Source organism: Archocentrus centrarchus, chromosome 20, assembly GCF_007364275.1.
Source record: "Archocentrus centrarchus isolate MPI-CPG fArcCen1 chromosome 20, fArcCen1, whole genome shotgun sequence".
In the NCBI taxonomy this organism is placed as follows: Eukaryota; Metazoa; Chordata; class Actinopteri; order Cichliformes; family Cichlidae; genus Archocentrus; species Archocentrus centrarchus.
Window position 1 is genome coordinate 11,396,981 of NC_044365.1, and position 15,372 is coordinate 11,412,352.

At 42.5% G+C, this 15,372-nt stretch overlaps 1 protein-coding gene across 3 annotated transcripts in view; it reads left to right on the plus strand.

Annotated features, from left to right (window-relative positions):
* mpp7a (MAGUK p55 scaffold protein 7a) overlaps window positions 1-15,372 on the plus strand; it is an 83,307-nt gene that overhangs the window by 44,087 nt on the left and 23,848 nt on the right. For all 3 annotated transcript variants that reach the window (XM_030756466.1, XM_030756467.1, XM_030756468.1), the window contains 8 exons: window positions 1,741-1,818; window positions 4,748-4,828; window positions 7,943-8,074; window positions 12,086-12,167; window positions 12,547-12,632; window positions 13,240-13,314; window positions 13,991-14,187; window positions 14,789-14,853. In XM_030756466.1, coding sequence (XP_030612326.1) covers window positions 1,741-1,818; window positions 4,748-4,828; window positions 7,943-8,074; window positions 12,086-12,167; window positions 12,547-12,632; window positions 13,240-13,314; window positions 13,991-14,187; window positions 14,789-14,853 — 796 coding nt within the window. The remainder of the gene's footprint in view (window positions 1-1,740; window positions 1,819-4,747; window positions 4,829-7,942; window positions 8,075-12,085; window positions 12,168-12,546; window positions 12,633-13,239; window positions 13,315-13,990; window positions 14,188-14,788; window positions 14,854-15,372) is intronic.

The window sequence follows — 15,372 nt, forward strand, 5'->3', positions numbered from 1 at the left end:
GCTTTATGCAGGGATTTGAACCTCTAAGCTGACCTTGAAACATGACTGCTCTGCTGGCCAAGACAGAGTCCTAACAGGCTGTGATTTATCTCAGGAGACTGTGGAATAAGTCTAGCTGAAATGGCTGTAGCTGTTTAAGGCCAAGATTGAAACTGGAATGCTGATGGGCAGAGACAATGTAAAGACATTTCACACGTTGTTGCGTTTCATTCTTTTCACTGGAAAGTTATAAAAGTGCATTTTGATTGCTGACATTTGGTGTTTGGGTAATGTTTGTGAATGACATCATGTTTTGGATTTTGGGACTATTGAAGACAGATGACAGCTTGAAGAGACTCAAATCAACTCATCTACACATGCTGCTCATATTGTTGCTAATCAGATCTTCTCCCAGTGCCAAAAATACTGAGGACAAATCCCATCCTGTGATTGTGTCACAACATTCAACTGACTCTGACTAGCATTCCTCAGTATCTGCAGTGCTGCTACTGTCTAGCTTTAAAAACATCATTTGTATTGTGAGGAGTAAAAACTATGTCTAACATTCCTAAAACAGATGTTTTAATTGCACACAGCATCTGTAGCTGTTCAGCGTGACAGCAAACAAACTGCTTTTCTTGTCTTCTTCTGTCCTGCTGAGTGATTCTCTGTCACACATTGTCATTGCTCCATCTGTCTGTGTTTGTGTGTGTGTGTGTGTCTGTGTGTGTGCGTGTGTGTGTGTGTGTCTGTGAGTGTGTGTGTGCACGCTTCCACATGTGTGGATTTGGCCCTTTAGATGTAGAACTGGCCCCGGAGTGTCTCTGTCACTCTCTCCCCAGCCAGAGACTCCCTGTTCCACCATCCTCCTGGAATGCTTTCTAGGACATCCAGCTGGAAGCTCCAGGCCCGGGGCCCAGCTATCAGTCAGACCCATGCCTCAGCTTGCCTTCACCATGCTGGGCCTGAGGAAGGAGAGATTCAGGAGTGGCTGCAGGGAGGATAGCTGTCCCTGTCTGTTCTCTGATGGGACCTGACAGCAGCCTGTAGGCTGTCAATGCATTCCTGTGCAGCTGGTCTTAAATCACAAATGGGAGATCTGTAGTCTTTTGTGTGTGTGTGTGTGTGTGTGTGTGTGTGTGTGTGTGCGCGTAGGCTGGAGCACAAGTGTGCAACTGTGCCTTTGACGACACGTGCGTGGGCGCGAACGTGTGCTCTGTGTGTATATAAATTATTCCATCTCTGCTGCACATATCAGGTTTTCAGTGATGAAGAGGTTTTGCGTGTGTAAATGAGTAAAAATGAACACACGAGTCGGGCTTACTTTCCATTTTAGTAACTCTCCAGAGATGCAGCTTTGTCTCTCAACACTGTGCAGTTGCAGCGCTGAGGCTGATAAGGAAATGTTTAGCCAATTTCACCAGACTGTTGAAATGATTTGGAATCATCACGGGGCCACTGGGGCATATCGAATGCATGGTGGAAAACTGGATTGTTTATACAGTGGCTAAGCTAACTGAAATACTTAGAAGGGTGAGGGGGTGAAAGAGCTTTGTGTGTGCTTTTGGTATTTAAGGGTGTGATTGCTGGTTTCATCTATGTGGGTATGTACAAGATGGTGCTGATGGAGACTGTACATGTTTTCTTATATGTACGTTTGGAAATATGCACTTGCCTACTTTCCTTACATATGTGCTCACACACATGTTCACTGCTTTCCTTTCTCTGTCCCTTGTTAATGAACACAATCTGTCCTTTCAGATCCATGAACGGCTGCAGCACTATGAGGAGAGCAAACCCGTCCCCATCCTGGAAAGAGCTGCAGCTCTGGCATGTGAAGTAAGTATTTTTTTTTAAAAACAAGCTTTGAATTCATTGATCTCTTTTTTGACTGGGTGACAAATAGATTAAAGCAACACAAAAAGTAAAATCTGCCTAATGCATGAATGCCTGAGATGCACAGATCATGAATTTCTGGGCCAATAATAATACTGGTGTTTAAAATAAAAAATTTTCTATATGTTTATCTTAATTTTATTATTTCCCCCTTTGTGCTGAAAAAAAATCATTATGAATCCATTATAAAATAGCCAGTCTTCATACGGTTTTTGTGCAAAATCTCTGTGACACAGTAAAGAAATATTAGCTACTGACAGAGTATTCAGCCTTCCAAACTATATTCCTTGTATTTTTATTTTTTGATCATACTGCTGAATGTCCATATCACTTGTAGTGTTGGTTTGAATTGATACGCGGTTATTCCACCCCTTCTAAAGAGCCCGCAGCCATACATCATCTTAATTAGTACTGAGTCAAAGGAAAGACGAGAAAAAGAGGGGCTGAAACTCTTGCAGTCATTTGGGGAAAAGACCAAGGAGGGCAGAGCCCAAAGTGTCCTCACGACACGTCTGTCATGACAGAAAGGCCATCATGTGGTCCAGAGTGGTTTTTCTGACCTATGGGCCACAAGTATCATTGGAGGAGTCAAAACTTTTCATCCTGGAGAGTTCACACACACTAGTAGAAGTGTCAGAAGTCCCAAACCACCCCAGAACCTTAACCAAGCCAGAATGGTTGAGTCAAAATCTATAGTATTCTCAAACAAAATTTTTTAGCTCTTTTTCCTTCTGCTTGTTTGTTCTACTGTGCCGTTAGTACTGAAAAAGGACACCGCTAACTAGATAACACCAGAAGAAGAATTCCAGCACATCCAAAAATCCTAAAAACAGAAAAGAAGGATCACTTATCTTTCTCTTTCCTAAGTGTTGCCTCTGCCTCCCCAGGCAGTGGCAAGAGTCCATAGATAGACCCCCAACTTTCATCATCTCAACATCTTCCTTACAGATTTTCTTTCTCATTCTTTTTGTCAAATTACAGACTTTCACATTTATGCTTCCTGGTAAATGCCCCGCAAATCATCTCCCAGGGATTATCAGGTATCGGGGTAAAGCCCAGAGACGCTGTATCAAAGCATCTCATAGCACACCGCAATCCCGAGTCTCCCTTCCTTGACTCAACCCGGAACGTTTAGGTATATTTTTAAAGCAGATTGTTTTTCACCCATGTCACCGCTCCAGATGAACACTATTGAAGTGGTGGCTGAGGACTCAAGTGCAAGGGGAGAGATCTACAGTTAGATGAAATTCATTTCAGGCTTGGGTTTTGGTTAATGGAGGCTTAATTTATTGGCTAACATAAAATGACACTTCAACCCCCGTCTGGCCCCGGCCGCACTGTCTAGATCTCCCAGCAGGTGACTGCCACCGCTCAGGTGAAAGCAGCATGGCCAATGCTGCCTGAAACATGATCAATACTGGCCTCTGGGAAGAGGTGCTGTATTACATGCATATAAAGACATGTCAGTTAGTGACTGCACACACTCTTTTATGAAGATGCACAGACACAATCACAACTGCACACACAGTCTTTCTCAAGCCCTCATCAGAACTGAAATAGAAGCACTTTTGCCTTATTATGGAATGTAAAAAAAAGTCACTTTACATTGATGAAAAAGGGCAAAATCAGCCTCACATATGTATGTTCCAATCTGTCGATCCGATAAAACTATCAGTGTTAAGAAAGCTAGATGCACCACATCAGCAATAATGCCAGCCCGTAGTTCAAGTGATGCCCACTGATCTAGACCAGAGACTGGATGGTTGTGGTGACTGACTCAAATCCTTCTCCGCCTTTTCATCTTCTGGCCAGCTTCCCAACATCTTTATACCCATGCTGCTGTTACTTGGAAAGACCACTGGGTGCCATCAGAGAGCACTGGTCTGCAGTTGATTCATTTTATTCCTTTCTGCTGAGTTATGGGACAAGCAGCTTTAACAGGACAAAACTGAGAACTGGAAATATACAGTCTCTGACTTTTTTTCCTCACTCACTTGAATCAGTTTGGAGATGAGATGACAGATGGTATGTACCCCCACTATCTGTCTAGGTTTTCTTCACTCATCCAAATCACTGAATTCAGGTGTTCCAGTCACTTCCATGACCACAGGTGTATAAACCAAGAACCTAGGCATGCAGACTGCTTCTAGAAACATTTGTGAAAGAATGGGTCGCTCTCAGGAGCTCAGTGAATCCAGCGTGGTACTATGATAGGATGCTACCTGTGCAACAAGTCCAGTTGTGAAATTTCCTTGCTACATTTGATGCCCACTTGTTTGGTGTGAATTCACAGGACTGTTATCTGCTTTGTTCTCATATTGGTGCAATCAGTCATACATGGTTTTCATAAGAAACTTGGAGATTGCATTGGATGTTTGCATTCTCACATGGACCTTGATTTGCTCACTCACATCCTGAGTGATGTCAGGAGATTTTAGAACTATAATTAGACTTATTGATAAGCCCGAGGCAGCTATGGCTGATTTATTCCTGAAGCTGCAGGAAAAAAATCACACTTTTAAAAAAGTGTAATAAGAGCTGCATTGTTAAAGCTTAATACAACATGATACAAATAGAAGACCAACTTATCTTAGAGAAGGCATTTCTAATACTTTTACTTTCTGTCAATGCATGGCACAGTCTCCTATTCATTATTGACCCAGGGCAAACCTTCCAACTATTGAACTATTAATTACAAACCTGCACCAGTGGTATTAATATTGCAGATTTCCGTTGTTGTCTTGTCAAAGTACAAATCCAGCAAAACATTAATGTTCACATCTTTAATGTTCACATGCCCTCCTTAAAAAGAGAAACATGTTTAATACCCTGAATGCATTTGTGTGAACACTATATTCTTTCCTTTTTTCAGGTGTCTGATGAGCTGGAAGGGAAGTCGGCCAGTGGGGATATCAAAGAGCTTCTAAAACTGCTGGCAAAACCACATGTAAAGGTGAGTCTGGCTTCTGCTCTTCATGACTTAATTTGCTTATTTTGTTCCAAGTAGATTTTAAACAAACTAAAAACACATACTGTCTTTGTGGGGGGAAGGCTGCATTATTGCATCCAAAAAACAGCAAAGTATTAGGCAATTCTGGATCTGGATCTTTGCTGTGTGCACAGCAGCCACATTAAAGTGTTACAATCATCGTGCTGTACACAAAATAACATGCCTGTTAGATCCAGACCTTGTCTTTTCTTGGCTGCCGTAGCTGACCTTGTTAGCCAGAGGCAGACAGCTACAAAATAAATGTACACATTTTATTTTTTAAAGCATAACTGGGGCCATCTATCAGGGCCTCCAGGTGTCTCAGCCAGACAGAGCTGCCTTCACGACGGCAGGATAGAAGTAGAGTTGGACAGGCTCCTTTTTAATGCGCTGTCATCATGCTTGTTTGGGCTCTGCCAGAAACAACAGCTCTCTAGTTCTCACGCACCATAACACACACACGCACGGAGGGGCAGTAATAGTAGAAGTGTATGCATCTAAAGAGCATATGGACACAGATTAGGGGAGCAAATGTGGAACCCAAGATGAAGAAGAGTTCATATCAGCAAGGGCTTCATCCAGTGTGAGAGGTTAACGGGAAAATGGGAAAAGTGAGCTCTCATTTCTAGGGCTCAGGTGGGATTTTTTTGACAGCTCAGACAGAATCAGCACTCAGCCACGTGTTGCTCATAAGTCTCCAGCCTTTCAACATAAAATGCATCTGCTTATGTGTAAGTATACACACACTCTATACAGATATAAATCTGTGTTTAGGTCAACCTGTCTTTCCAGAGTGTCTAGACATGTGAAGTCATTCTCCCCTTTCAGTTGCCTTAACACAGAGACACACACACACACACACACACACACACACACACACACACACACACACACACACACACACACACACACACACACACACACACACACACACACACACACAAGTGTGTTTTGCTATCTTTGTGGGGAATTTCCATTGACTTCCATTCATTTCTACAGCCTAAACCTTACCTTTACCCTTTTCCTAACCCTAACCATCACATACCTAACCCTAACCCTAACCTAAACTCAATTCATACCTTAGCCCTAACTCTGACCCCTGACCCAAAAACAGGGTTTCCCCTTGTGGGGCCAAGGTTCCAGTCCCCACAAGGAGCAATTGGTCCCCACAACGTAGTATATGTCAGGAAAATTGTCCCCAAAAGGTATTATAAACATACGCACACACACACACACACACACACAGTACATCCAAATATTCAATTCCTATCAGTGTCAAACAGCAGGCATTCCAGAGATGGTGGTTCCCAAAAGTGGATTTTTTTGCCAATTATGTTTGATCTAAACCAACTGAAACTCTTAACACACACAATGGCTGCTGCAATATTCCAGCCCTTTCTGCAACCTGGGTTGCAACCTGGGTTGCAGAAAGGTTTCGTGGGTCATTTTTGTAATGATCACAAATAGCATTTGCTCATTAGTTATGAATACTGAGGGCTATGTCATTATCAGTGACAACACCAACTCTAGCTCTGGATCCTAACTTTATGATTTGGAGAAAAGCAAAAAGGACTTTTTATGGAAAAAAAATGAAATAGCTGTTGATGCATGTTAGTTAGAGTGATTACTTTCTTTCTCCAAGTCTTTGGAGTACAATTTTAACATTGTAGTCAAAAGAAGATTGTTATATTCATCTGCAGTAACTTGTATATCTGGTGGCATGACTCTGATTGGGACCATGCCACCTTTTCATTTTCATACTTGGAAAATCAGGGGTGGAAAGCTTCAGCAAGACCCAAACACAGAACGAAGCAGGCATATATGACACTGGTTGATCAGAAAGAAGGAGCTAGCTTGTCCTCTGCTCAAGTTTGCGGGCCATGGTACAGTGTGCATATGTAAAGAGAAATATGAAAATAACAGCTGTGCATACACAAGAGGATAACCTTGAAGCATTAATGGGCTGATCACTGGGTGTGTCTACTGATGGAACAAAGTTGAAACTTTAAACTAGGGAAGGGCAGCATAGTACTTTTCAGCTTGGTTGAGGTATTAAAAAAAAGTGCCAGATGGGAAAGCCCATTCATTCACAAAAAAATGACAACTTTAAACCTCTAATGTAACATCCCAACTACCCTTTATGGCTTTTTGTTTCAAAAGGGAAACAGTGGTACATCTGCAGTGGCAAATCCTATTTCCAACTTTAGCTTTATCTCCTCAGGAAGAGTCTCATCAGTATTTATTTGTTTTCTCTGTTCACTTGCTGTCACTCTTTTCTCCCACCACCACCAAACAGCTTCAGCTTCAGTGCAGAACGAGATCAGCCAGACAATTAAACACTAAACAATGGAAAAAATAATCTGCTACTGCTTCCTCTATTGCTGGTCAGTGCATTTTGGCAGACATTTTAGCAGCACAAGCCAAGTGAGACAACCTGGACAGGAGTGGAATTTTATTACTGAACTAGGATTATAACCAGCTATTTCTAAAGTTATTAAATAGTTTGAAAAATGAATGTCTTAGTGGGATCATTGAAACATTCGCTCTTTATGTCTGCTCGTGAAAGTGTGAAATATCTGAGGCAGCTGAGAACTTCATTACTTTGAGCCTGCCGCCGAATATTGGAGAACATTGCTTTTGAGTCTTCACCACCTTACCCTGGAATGTGCTGGTTTTGCGGTGGCCACATTGCCCTCCCTCCCTTCCACTTACAGCTCCTGCTGAGCAGTGGTGCAGGGCCAGGCCTGGTTGCCTTTAATCAGAGAGATGTATGGAGGGAGAGCACGGGCCTAATGGCAGTTAACGCTTGTACATCTACAAGCTCTGGCCGTGAATGCTTTCAAATCCATCACCCAGCACTTGAGGGAGACAACCCAATTCATATTCATCCTCCCTGCAGTCTGCATTTTCTCTATGCTACCCAAAGTAGGAAGTGATAGATTGAACTCTTAATAGCATGCATTGCCATACTTTATTTAGCTAATTGGACTGGGGTAAAGTTGAGGCCTTTATAGCTTGACCAATAACCCTTGTGTGTTAGTTTTTCCTCCCATCAATCCAATTTTCTCCTTCTTCTAGAGCCTCCTGTCTGTCCATGACACGGTGGCCCAAAAGAAGTACGACCCTGATCTACCTCCACTGCCTGAAGACATCGATGACAATGAGGATTCTGTGAAAATTATAAGACTGGTCAAGAACAAAGAGCCTCTCGTAAGTAACTTTAACAGCTTGTAATAAATGATTGTGGCCTAGGGATAACGGCATTCACCATGTGCTGCTGCATCTGATCGGGTTGCTTGTTGCTCTCTGTCTTTCTTTTAATATCAGCTTTTATTCTCGGTGCACAATTATGCTGCTCTTCAAATCCTGTTATCTAGGCTTTACTTGCTAATTCCTGTATTTCCAGCTACTTCTCTCAATTAAATCCACACCACAAGTCAAGCCAATATCATACATGCTTTTGAGGTGGGAATCCAACCCACAACCTTGAAGTTGTAAGCACACCGAAACCGACCACAATTATGCTGCTCTTGGGCATGAGTATTTTCAGTCAGTCTAGGCTCTGTGTCTGCAGACGGCTTCCTCTTCTATCCTGGTCAGTGTTGCTCTCTCATTGTGACATGCCTCTCATGTCCATGCTCTTTAGACATTGTCTCAAACATCAGCAACCACCCATCTGTCTCAGCCTCGGGCCCCAAATCGCTTGGACATTTTGTCTGGTATTCTCATTTTCACTCCACCCCTTAACATCCTGGGTGTCTGTATTGCATGATGGCTGCCTTCCCCATGGCTTGTCAGCTGGTTGAACACATTTGAGATTGGGCTTCTGTAACCCCACCAAACCCAGTTGGCACTGGTCTTGGTTGCATCATCTAAGTTGGCCTGGAGCTTGGCTCCAGGCCGGCACACTCCTCTCACCACACCCCGGAGGACACACCTAAGCCATTTTTGGGTTCCTGCCTGTTGCATGTTCTCTGGAGCTGCTGTACGTAATAATGTGGCTTGGAGGAATTCTCACTTTTCCCCTCTCACAACACACATTGTCAAGGACGCTTCCTGCTCCAGCCTCTCCCGAGCCCGATGTTGGATTGCATTCCCTGAAACCATGAATTGATTTACACCCGCCCCGGTCAGTTTAATCATCTAGGGGGTGTTATTCCTTTATGCAGCTTGATTTTTTTATTGTAAGGGATTTGGTTCCTTCAAACATCTGAAACACACAATTATAATATGTGATATTGCGTATTATTTCACAATAGGCCAGGCGTGCGGTGCTTTTCAAATTCTTTATTCTATATTTAGTGTTCACTCGAGCAAAATGCAAAAGGAGAACATAGCATTACAGGGGATGATGAATACAAAAATCAGAAGAACAGGAATTTATATTAAATGTGCTTTAAAAACATATAGATGTTAATAACTGCTGTATGTGTGACAATGCTCGTGCAAAGCTTCGTTGAGATTGGCCCACCCGTTAAGGAGGATATGTGGTACATACCGACATGTACATATATAAAGCTATGATCATTATAGTAAGAATATTGTGATTAGTGGAGTGAAATGTAGCTTTCATTAATTGCTATTGTTTCTTAGAATGTGATGACACATTTTAGTGAAACTGTAAAAAGTCTTCTCTTTCTTTGTGTTATACTCCCTGCTCTCCTGCTGCTCTCCCAAATGGGCTGATTTATCAGCTCATGTGTCAGGCCAATGAAATAATTGGGTTCGGAGAGCAGCATAAACATTTGTGCACATACAGACACATCAGCTCAACCGTGTCTTTTCATTGAAAGAATGTGTTATTTTGGATAAGGTTTCAGCTGTTTAGGTGGGGGTATAAATTAGAGCATTGAAAGGGTTGTGTCAGAGCTCAATATGCGGCAGAGTAGCCGATATACTTGGAAAGTTTGCCTCCAGCAAACAAGGACTCGAGTGCAGACTGACTAACAGGAAAGCTGTAGACAAAAGTTGGAGGAAGCAGAATGCACTGCTGTTCTACAATATTTGTCTCCTAGCCAAAAAACAGAGTTTCACCTTCACGCTTGACTCTTACTCTACTACAGCTGACTGGTATAGCCACCCTATCACTGCAAATGCTGTGTCAGTCAGTCTGTCAGTCTCCCACACCACTCATGAACAGTCCACTTGGTGCAACAACTGCATTAGCTAGCTAAGCTGAAGATTATGAGCAGAAAATATCTTAAAATACAAATTTTCCCAGTGCTTTAATTAACCTAGTTAGGGGCAAGTTTAGGGTTTGCAAAAAACCTAAAGATGGTGAAGAAGAACATAGCCTTGCTAGCCAGCTTGCTCAATAATAGAAAAAAAAGAAGAAAAAAGTTTAATGTCAAGTGACTTGAGAGTAACAGTAACACTGGTGGTTAAAGCTCCTGCCTGTCAGTGCTCACAAAGCAAAGTATATTCTTTCTTTTTTTTAAATTTTCACATGAATAAAGTAATTTGGACAGAGTACTTTGAATTTAATGTTCATTTTGAAGTAATACATTACCTGGAATGACTACACTTCCATTGAAAGCTTGGTTTGGTATATCTTAATCTCTCATCAGATCCCTTTCCTATATTTTGTTTTGATTCATTCCTCCCTCCAGTCAGCTTGTCAGATCTGACTCTGGTCTTCCACTTACCCCCAATTCTATTTTGCTCATGTTGCCTCTGGAGTGTTTTGGCTTCTCTCAGTTTCTCCTATCAGTTGGAGCACATTTGGCTAACGTACCATTTCTGAGTTCAAACTGGGGCTGGCCAGATTATAAAGTGAGGCTCCCCACTCCCCCAGCTCTCTTACTGTTGCCTTTGCTAACCTATGTGGGTCCAGTATGTTGGAGGGCAGTGTTGGACACCAGGTACTGTCAGTGCTGTCCCCTCTCAATGACCTGCCCCGCTGATCTCTCTCCTACTGAACACTCTTGAGTTTTTTTAATTAGCCCAATTATTCTGTTAGGTGTGCAAGACCCTACCACTGTCTTATCCTTATTTTGTTCCCTTATTCCATTGGTAAACGCACACCAAAGGCCTTGAGGAAACCATTATCTATAGCAAAACCATTAGGTATGAGTAGGTTGTGAAAACAACCAAGATGACATGCTAATGATCATTAAAGTGGCACAAAGCAGAGGCTCCTTTGGTCTTTGAGGAGCTTTTTAAATAACTCCATCAATGGTAGGAGTCCAAACTGCTTTGGATGTGTCAGAGTAAGGCAAACAGAAATATGACACAAACCTGAGTGGTGTGATGAGCTGCACTCTAGTCACTGACGCGGGCAGCAGTGGGTTAGGACAGCTGAAATAAAGCAAAGCAGCTGGATGAGGTGAGGAAAGCTCGAGCTCTATTTCATTTTTACCAGAAATAAAAACAGTCTTTGTGGATGATGGGAATAACAGCTAAGAAAGGGTGGAAGGATGAGTTGCAGCCAGGACAAACCATGTGTTGACTAGACGACACATCCTCCATCTGGTTCAGGTCGTCGGGCCCAAGCAAAGATGACGGCACACAATGGGTTGCAGTTTGCTATCTTATTCCATCCTAAATCCCAGGCAGGCTGGTGCCTGAATGGTGTTTGTGGGAAGGTCATGACAGGTTGGCACCCACTGAGTCTATTGTTTTATTGTACAAGGGAAAAAGGCATTTTGAGTTTACTGGTAAATGCATCACCAGTGAACACTGTCATTTCAAATAAGGAAGCTGAAACTCTATACTCTGTGTGTCGTTTTGGCTAAGCACCAAGCTCATAAACGAGGGCAGGGGATGCATGCATGTGTGCGTTTGTGGGTGTGTTGTGGCTCTTCTACCTTGTAGCTTTTCCCCTCTCATCTATCCTTTCAAATCCTTCAGTGTATCATTGTCTAAGCTTCATCTTAATATTACTAATAGTGTTATGTCCTAACCTAGCCTTAGTGGCCTACCATACCTTTGTTTTCCCATCAGCTAAGTACACAGAGATGTAAAATACAAAGGCCACAGAGGAAGAGCTCCAATATTTTGAAGAAAATATATTAAATTAAGCTAATGCTGTTCCGTGCACCAAAATGTACATAAAATACATAAAAGACCATCCATCTCTATTAATGAGGCACTGTAGATTTGTTCCAATAAAAGGCAAATATTGAATATCCCTTGCCCCTGATGAAAACATAGTTTATGATGTTAACCAGAGCAGTACAAATACAGTTCAGTTAATTTTTAATGCCTCTTACTGTTTCATAGGGAGCAACAATAAGGCGTGATGAGCACACAGGAGCCACCATTGTGGCCCGGATCATGAGGGGAGGAGCAGCCGACAGAAGTGGTTAGTTCCAGCTCTTTTTCTCCTTTTATAGTTGTTTGTCTGTGTGTGCGTATGTTTGGTAAAGCATTTGTATATGAGTCTGTAGTGTGGAATCAGCTGTACCAGTTTTATACAGGAGCAGAAACACAAACGATCTCTGAACCGGAATTTAGCACTTCTGTTCTTCACCAGACATTGAATGAAGCTGCTTTGCAAAAATGAACATGAACAACAACTATACTGTGAAGTTCAGTCTGTCCACATGTTTTCCATTTGATTCTGTATTCATTGGCCTCAGGCTTGATATGCACAGAATTTAGTAGCTTGCTTACATTAGGGCATTAAAATAATGGAATATCAGAATGATTGTAGATTTATAAAGTGTGTGTTTATGTTGCAGGGTTGATTCATGTTGGGGATGAACTGAAGGAGGTCAATGGAATCCCTGTGGATGACAAGAAACCGGAGGAAATCATTCGTATTCTGGTAAGTCTCATCTTTCTGTGCATGCATGCGAGACTGTCCAACAAATTTCAGGGTGTTTCAGCTCCACTCCCTCGGTGAAAATAGCAGCCCTAGTTTGTGATGGCAGAAACTTGTTCTAACTCATCTAGGACCCAGGGCCTCCCATCGCTGTGCTGACAACCAAACACTGGCCTTTCTCTACAAATCTTTTCTGGCCCTTAGACCACATGCATCGAGCCACACGGTCTCCCTGGATGAGGCCGATGCTGTGTAGTTCCACCAAGCAGCCTTTGCCGCAGGCCTTAAATGTGCTCCGTCATGAGGCTGGAGTCTGCCAGAGGGGACGAGTAAAGAGCATAGACGGAGTCTCTTAAACTCTGGAGGCCTTCTCAGACACAAAAGCCTCAACACTTCTCCTTTTACACCCCCACCCTACAGTTTCTGGTTCTGCCAAGCACAGTCATACTATCCTACTAACCCTTCTTTTGTTGAAAAATCAAACAGTGGTTCATATTATGTGACTTTCACTGGATTAGGTGCCTTGTAAAATGTTTGCAAGGATAGATGACTGTTGTTCCTGCCATTCCTCCATTGAAGTTACTCTAACTTCTGTTTCTCCACTGTCTAGGCCCAGTCACAAGGAGCCATTACCTTCAAAGTTGTTCCTGGTGCAAAGGAAGAGGTGCCTATCAAGGAGCCACAGGTAGGTCCTGTCTTGGCTCAGTTGTTAGGTTTGTCCACTTGTTAAGTGATTTAGACTCTTTCAATAAAAAACAAGACAAAAGGTCTCTGCGTAAACATAATTTCATGACATGGCACAAACTTTAAATTAACAGGACACCTTCGTCATTTTTTCTCTGACAAGAATACACAATTCCCTTCCCTCCTGTTTCCACTTGTATTGGGATGTCTTAAGAACGATAACACACCATGACAGCACTTCATTTGGACAGAAGACACAGTGAGGTGCTTTAGGTTGCAGCTTGCTGCCCACAACAAGTAAAGTTGTAGAGATTTTTCCACTATGAGGTCCAACTTGCTTTGTGTTGAGGTGTGTTCAACACTCAGTGCCCAAGAAAAAAAAAACTTTAAAGAAAGAAAATAATTTTTTTTCTCTGTATAGCAGAAGTGATATAGTGATTAGTCCATCATAAATGTTTATTGATGCCACTGAGAGACTATTTTGGCCAGGAGTCGTAGGTTTTACCTTCTCATTGCTGTGGCCTTTGTAGAATAATTGCCCTGAGCTTTGGTGAAGCACCTTTAGCCATGATAACAAAGTTTTAGAAAGGAAATGTCATTTACACTGAACTTATTCCTGTTGTGTCATCAAATCCACCTCTTTGTTTTCTTGCCTTTCCCTCCTGATGAATGTTCAGATGTTTGTGAAGTCACTCTTTGACTACGACCCAAAGGAGGACAAAGCCATCCCATGTAAGGAAGCTGGTTTGGCCTTCAAGAAGGGCTCCATCCTTCAGATCATGAGTCAAGATGATGCAACCTGGTGGCAGGCCAAACACGAGGGTGACACTAATCCTCGTGCAGGCTTAATACCATCCAAACAGTTCCAGGAGAGGTAAGAAGCACCTGCCTGCTTGCAAGGCCGACCTGACTGTCTTCAGTGCTGTCACTGTCACAGATGTTCCATCCTTTCTCTTTTCTCTCCCTCTTTACTCCATATATTCTTCTTTCACTCTGCCAAAATAATCTGGATTTCCACACAATGTCTAGCCCAAAATGAGTAATGACAGAAAATAATAGCACTGGTACCAATCCACTTTGGACAGCAAGTGGATGGAAAATAACACGAGTGTTACACATCAAGTGTAACAAAGAACTCAGGAGGCCAGGGCAGTTTCTTGCAAGCATCTATGAGCACCTGAGGAGGAGAAAAAATACAAAGAGAGAGAGTGAAGGGCAAAGGAATCAAAAGAACATTCAGATTTATCCATCCAGTTTCATCAGTGGCAAGATGTTCTGTCCTTCACCTCCTCACTCTTTGGTGTCCCTACTTTTCTTTCACCAGCTGACAGAGTGAAACTGAGGATATTGCAGAGTGGGTTTTCTGTAGCATAGCAGAGTAATTATTACTCACCAAGTGGTCATGAAAACTGATGGGGTTTTTTTCTCATTCTTTCTTTTTTTCTCTCTTTTTTTATCCATCTTTCTGCTTCCAGGAGACTTGCATTGCAGCATCCTGTTATGACTCTCCCATCCTTGAGGAGCTCTACTAGACGATCATGTAAGGATTTATTATTTGCTAACAAACCAGAACAAGCCAGTGCTCTTACAGGTGGGTGGCATGAGGAGAAGGGATGACAAAAGTGAGAGAGGCTGGACAGGACAGTTCATGGAGTTCACTTGTTAAACAGACTAAGGCCCCGTTTCCATGACACCATTTCAAAATGAAAACAATGTAGTTTTGATGCATTTCGGCTTCCCGTTTACACGAGAACAGAGTTAAAATGATACTTTTTCTGGAGAAAAAGTAGAAGAAACGCACCTCCCTGGAGACGGCCTCCAGAGAGGTGCGTTTCTGACGGCCTGTGTCTCCGTGTAAACCGACAAATACGATGCTTTTTGGAAACGGGGGCACTCGCACATGCGCACTATGGTTGATGGGGGCACTAGCACTATGGTTGCAACCATAGTAAGCAAGTATTGTTTTCACTCCATTCTCGTGTAAACAGGAGGCTGAAACATATAAAAAAAGGCACTGTTTCCACTGGAAACATTGTGTAATCAGGGCCTGTATGGCTCA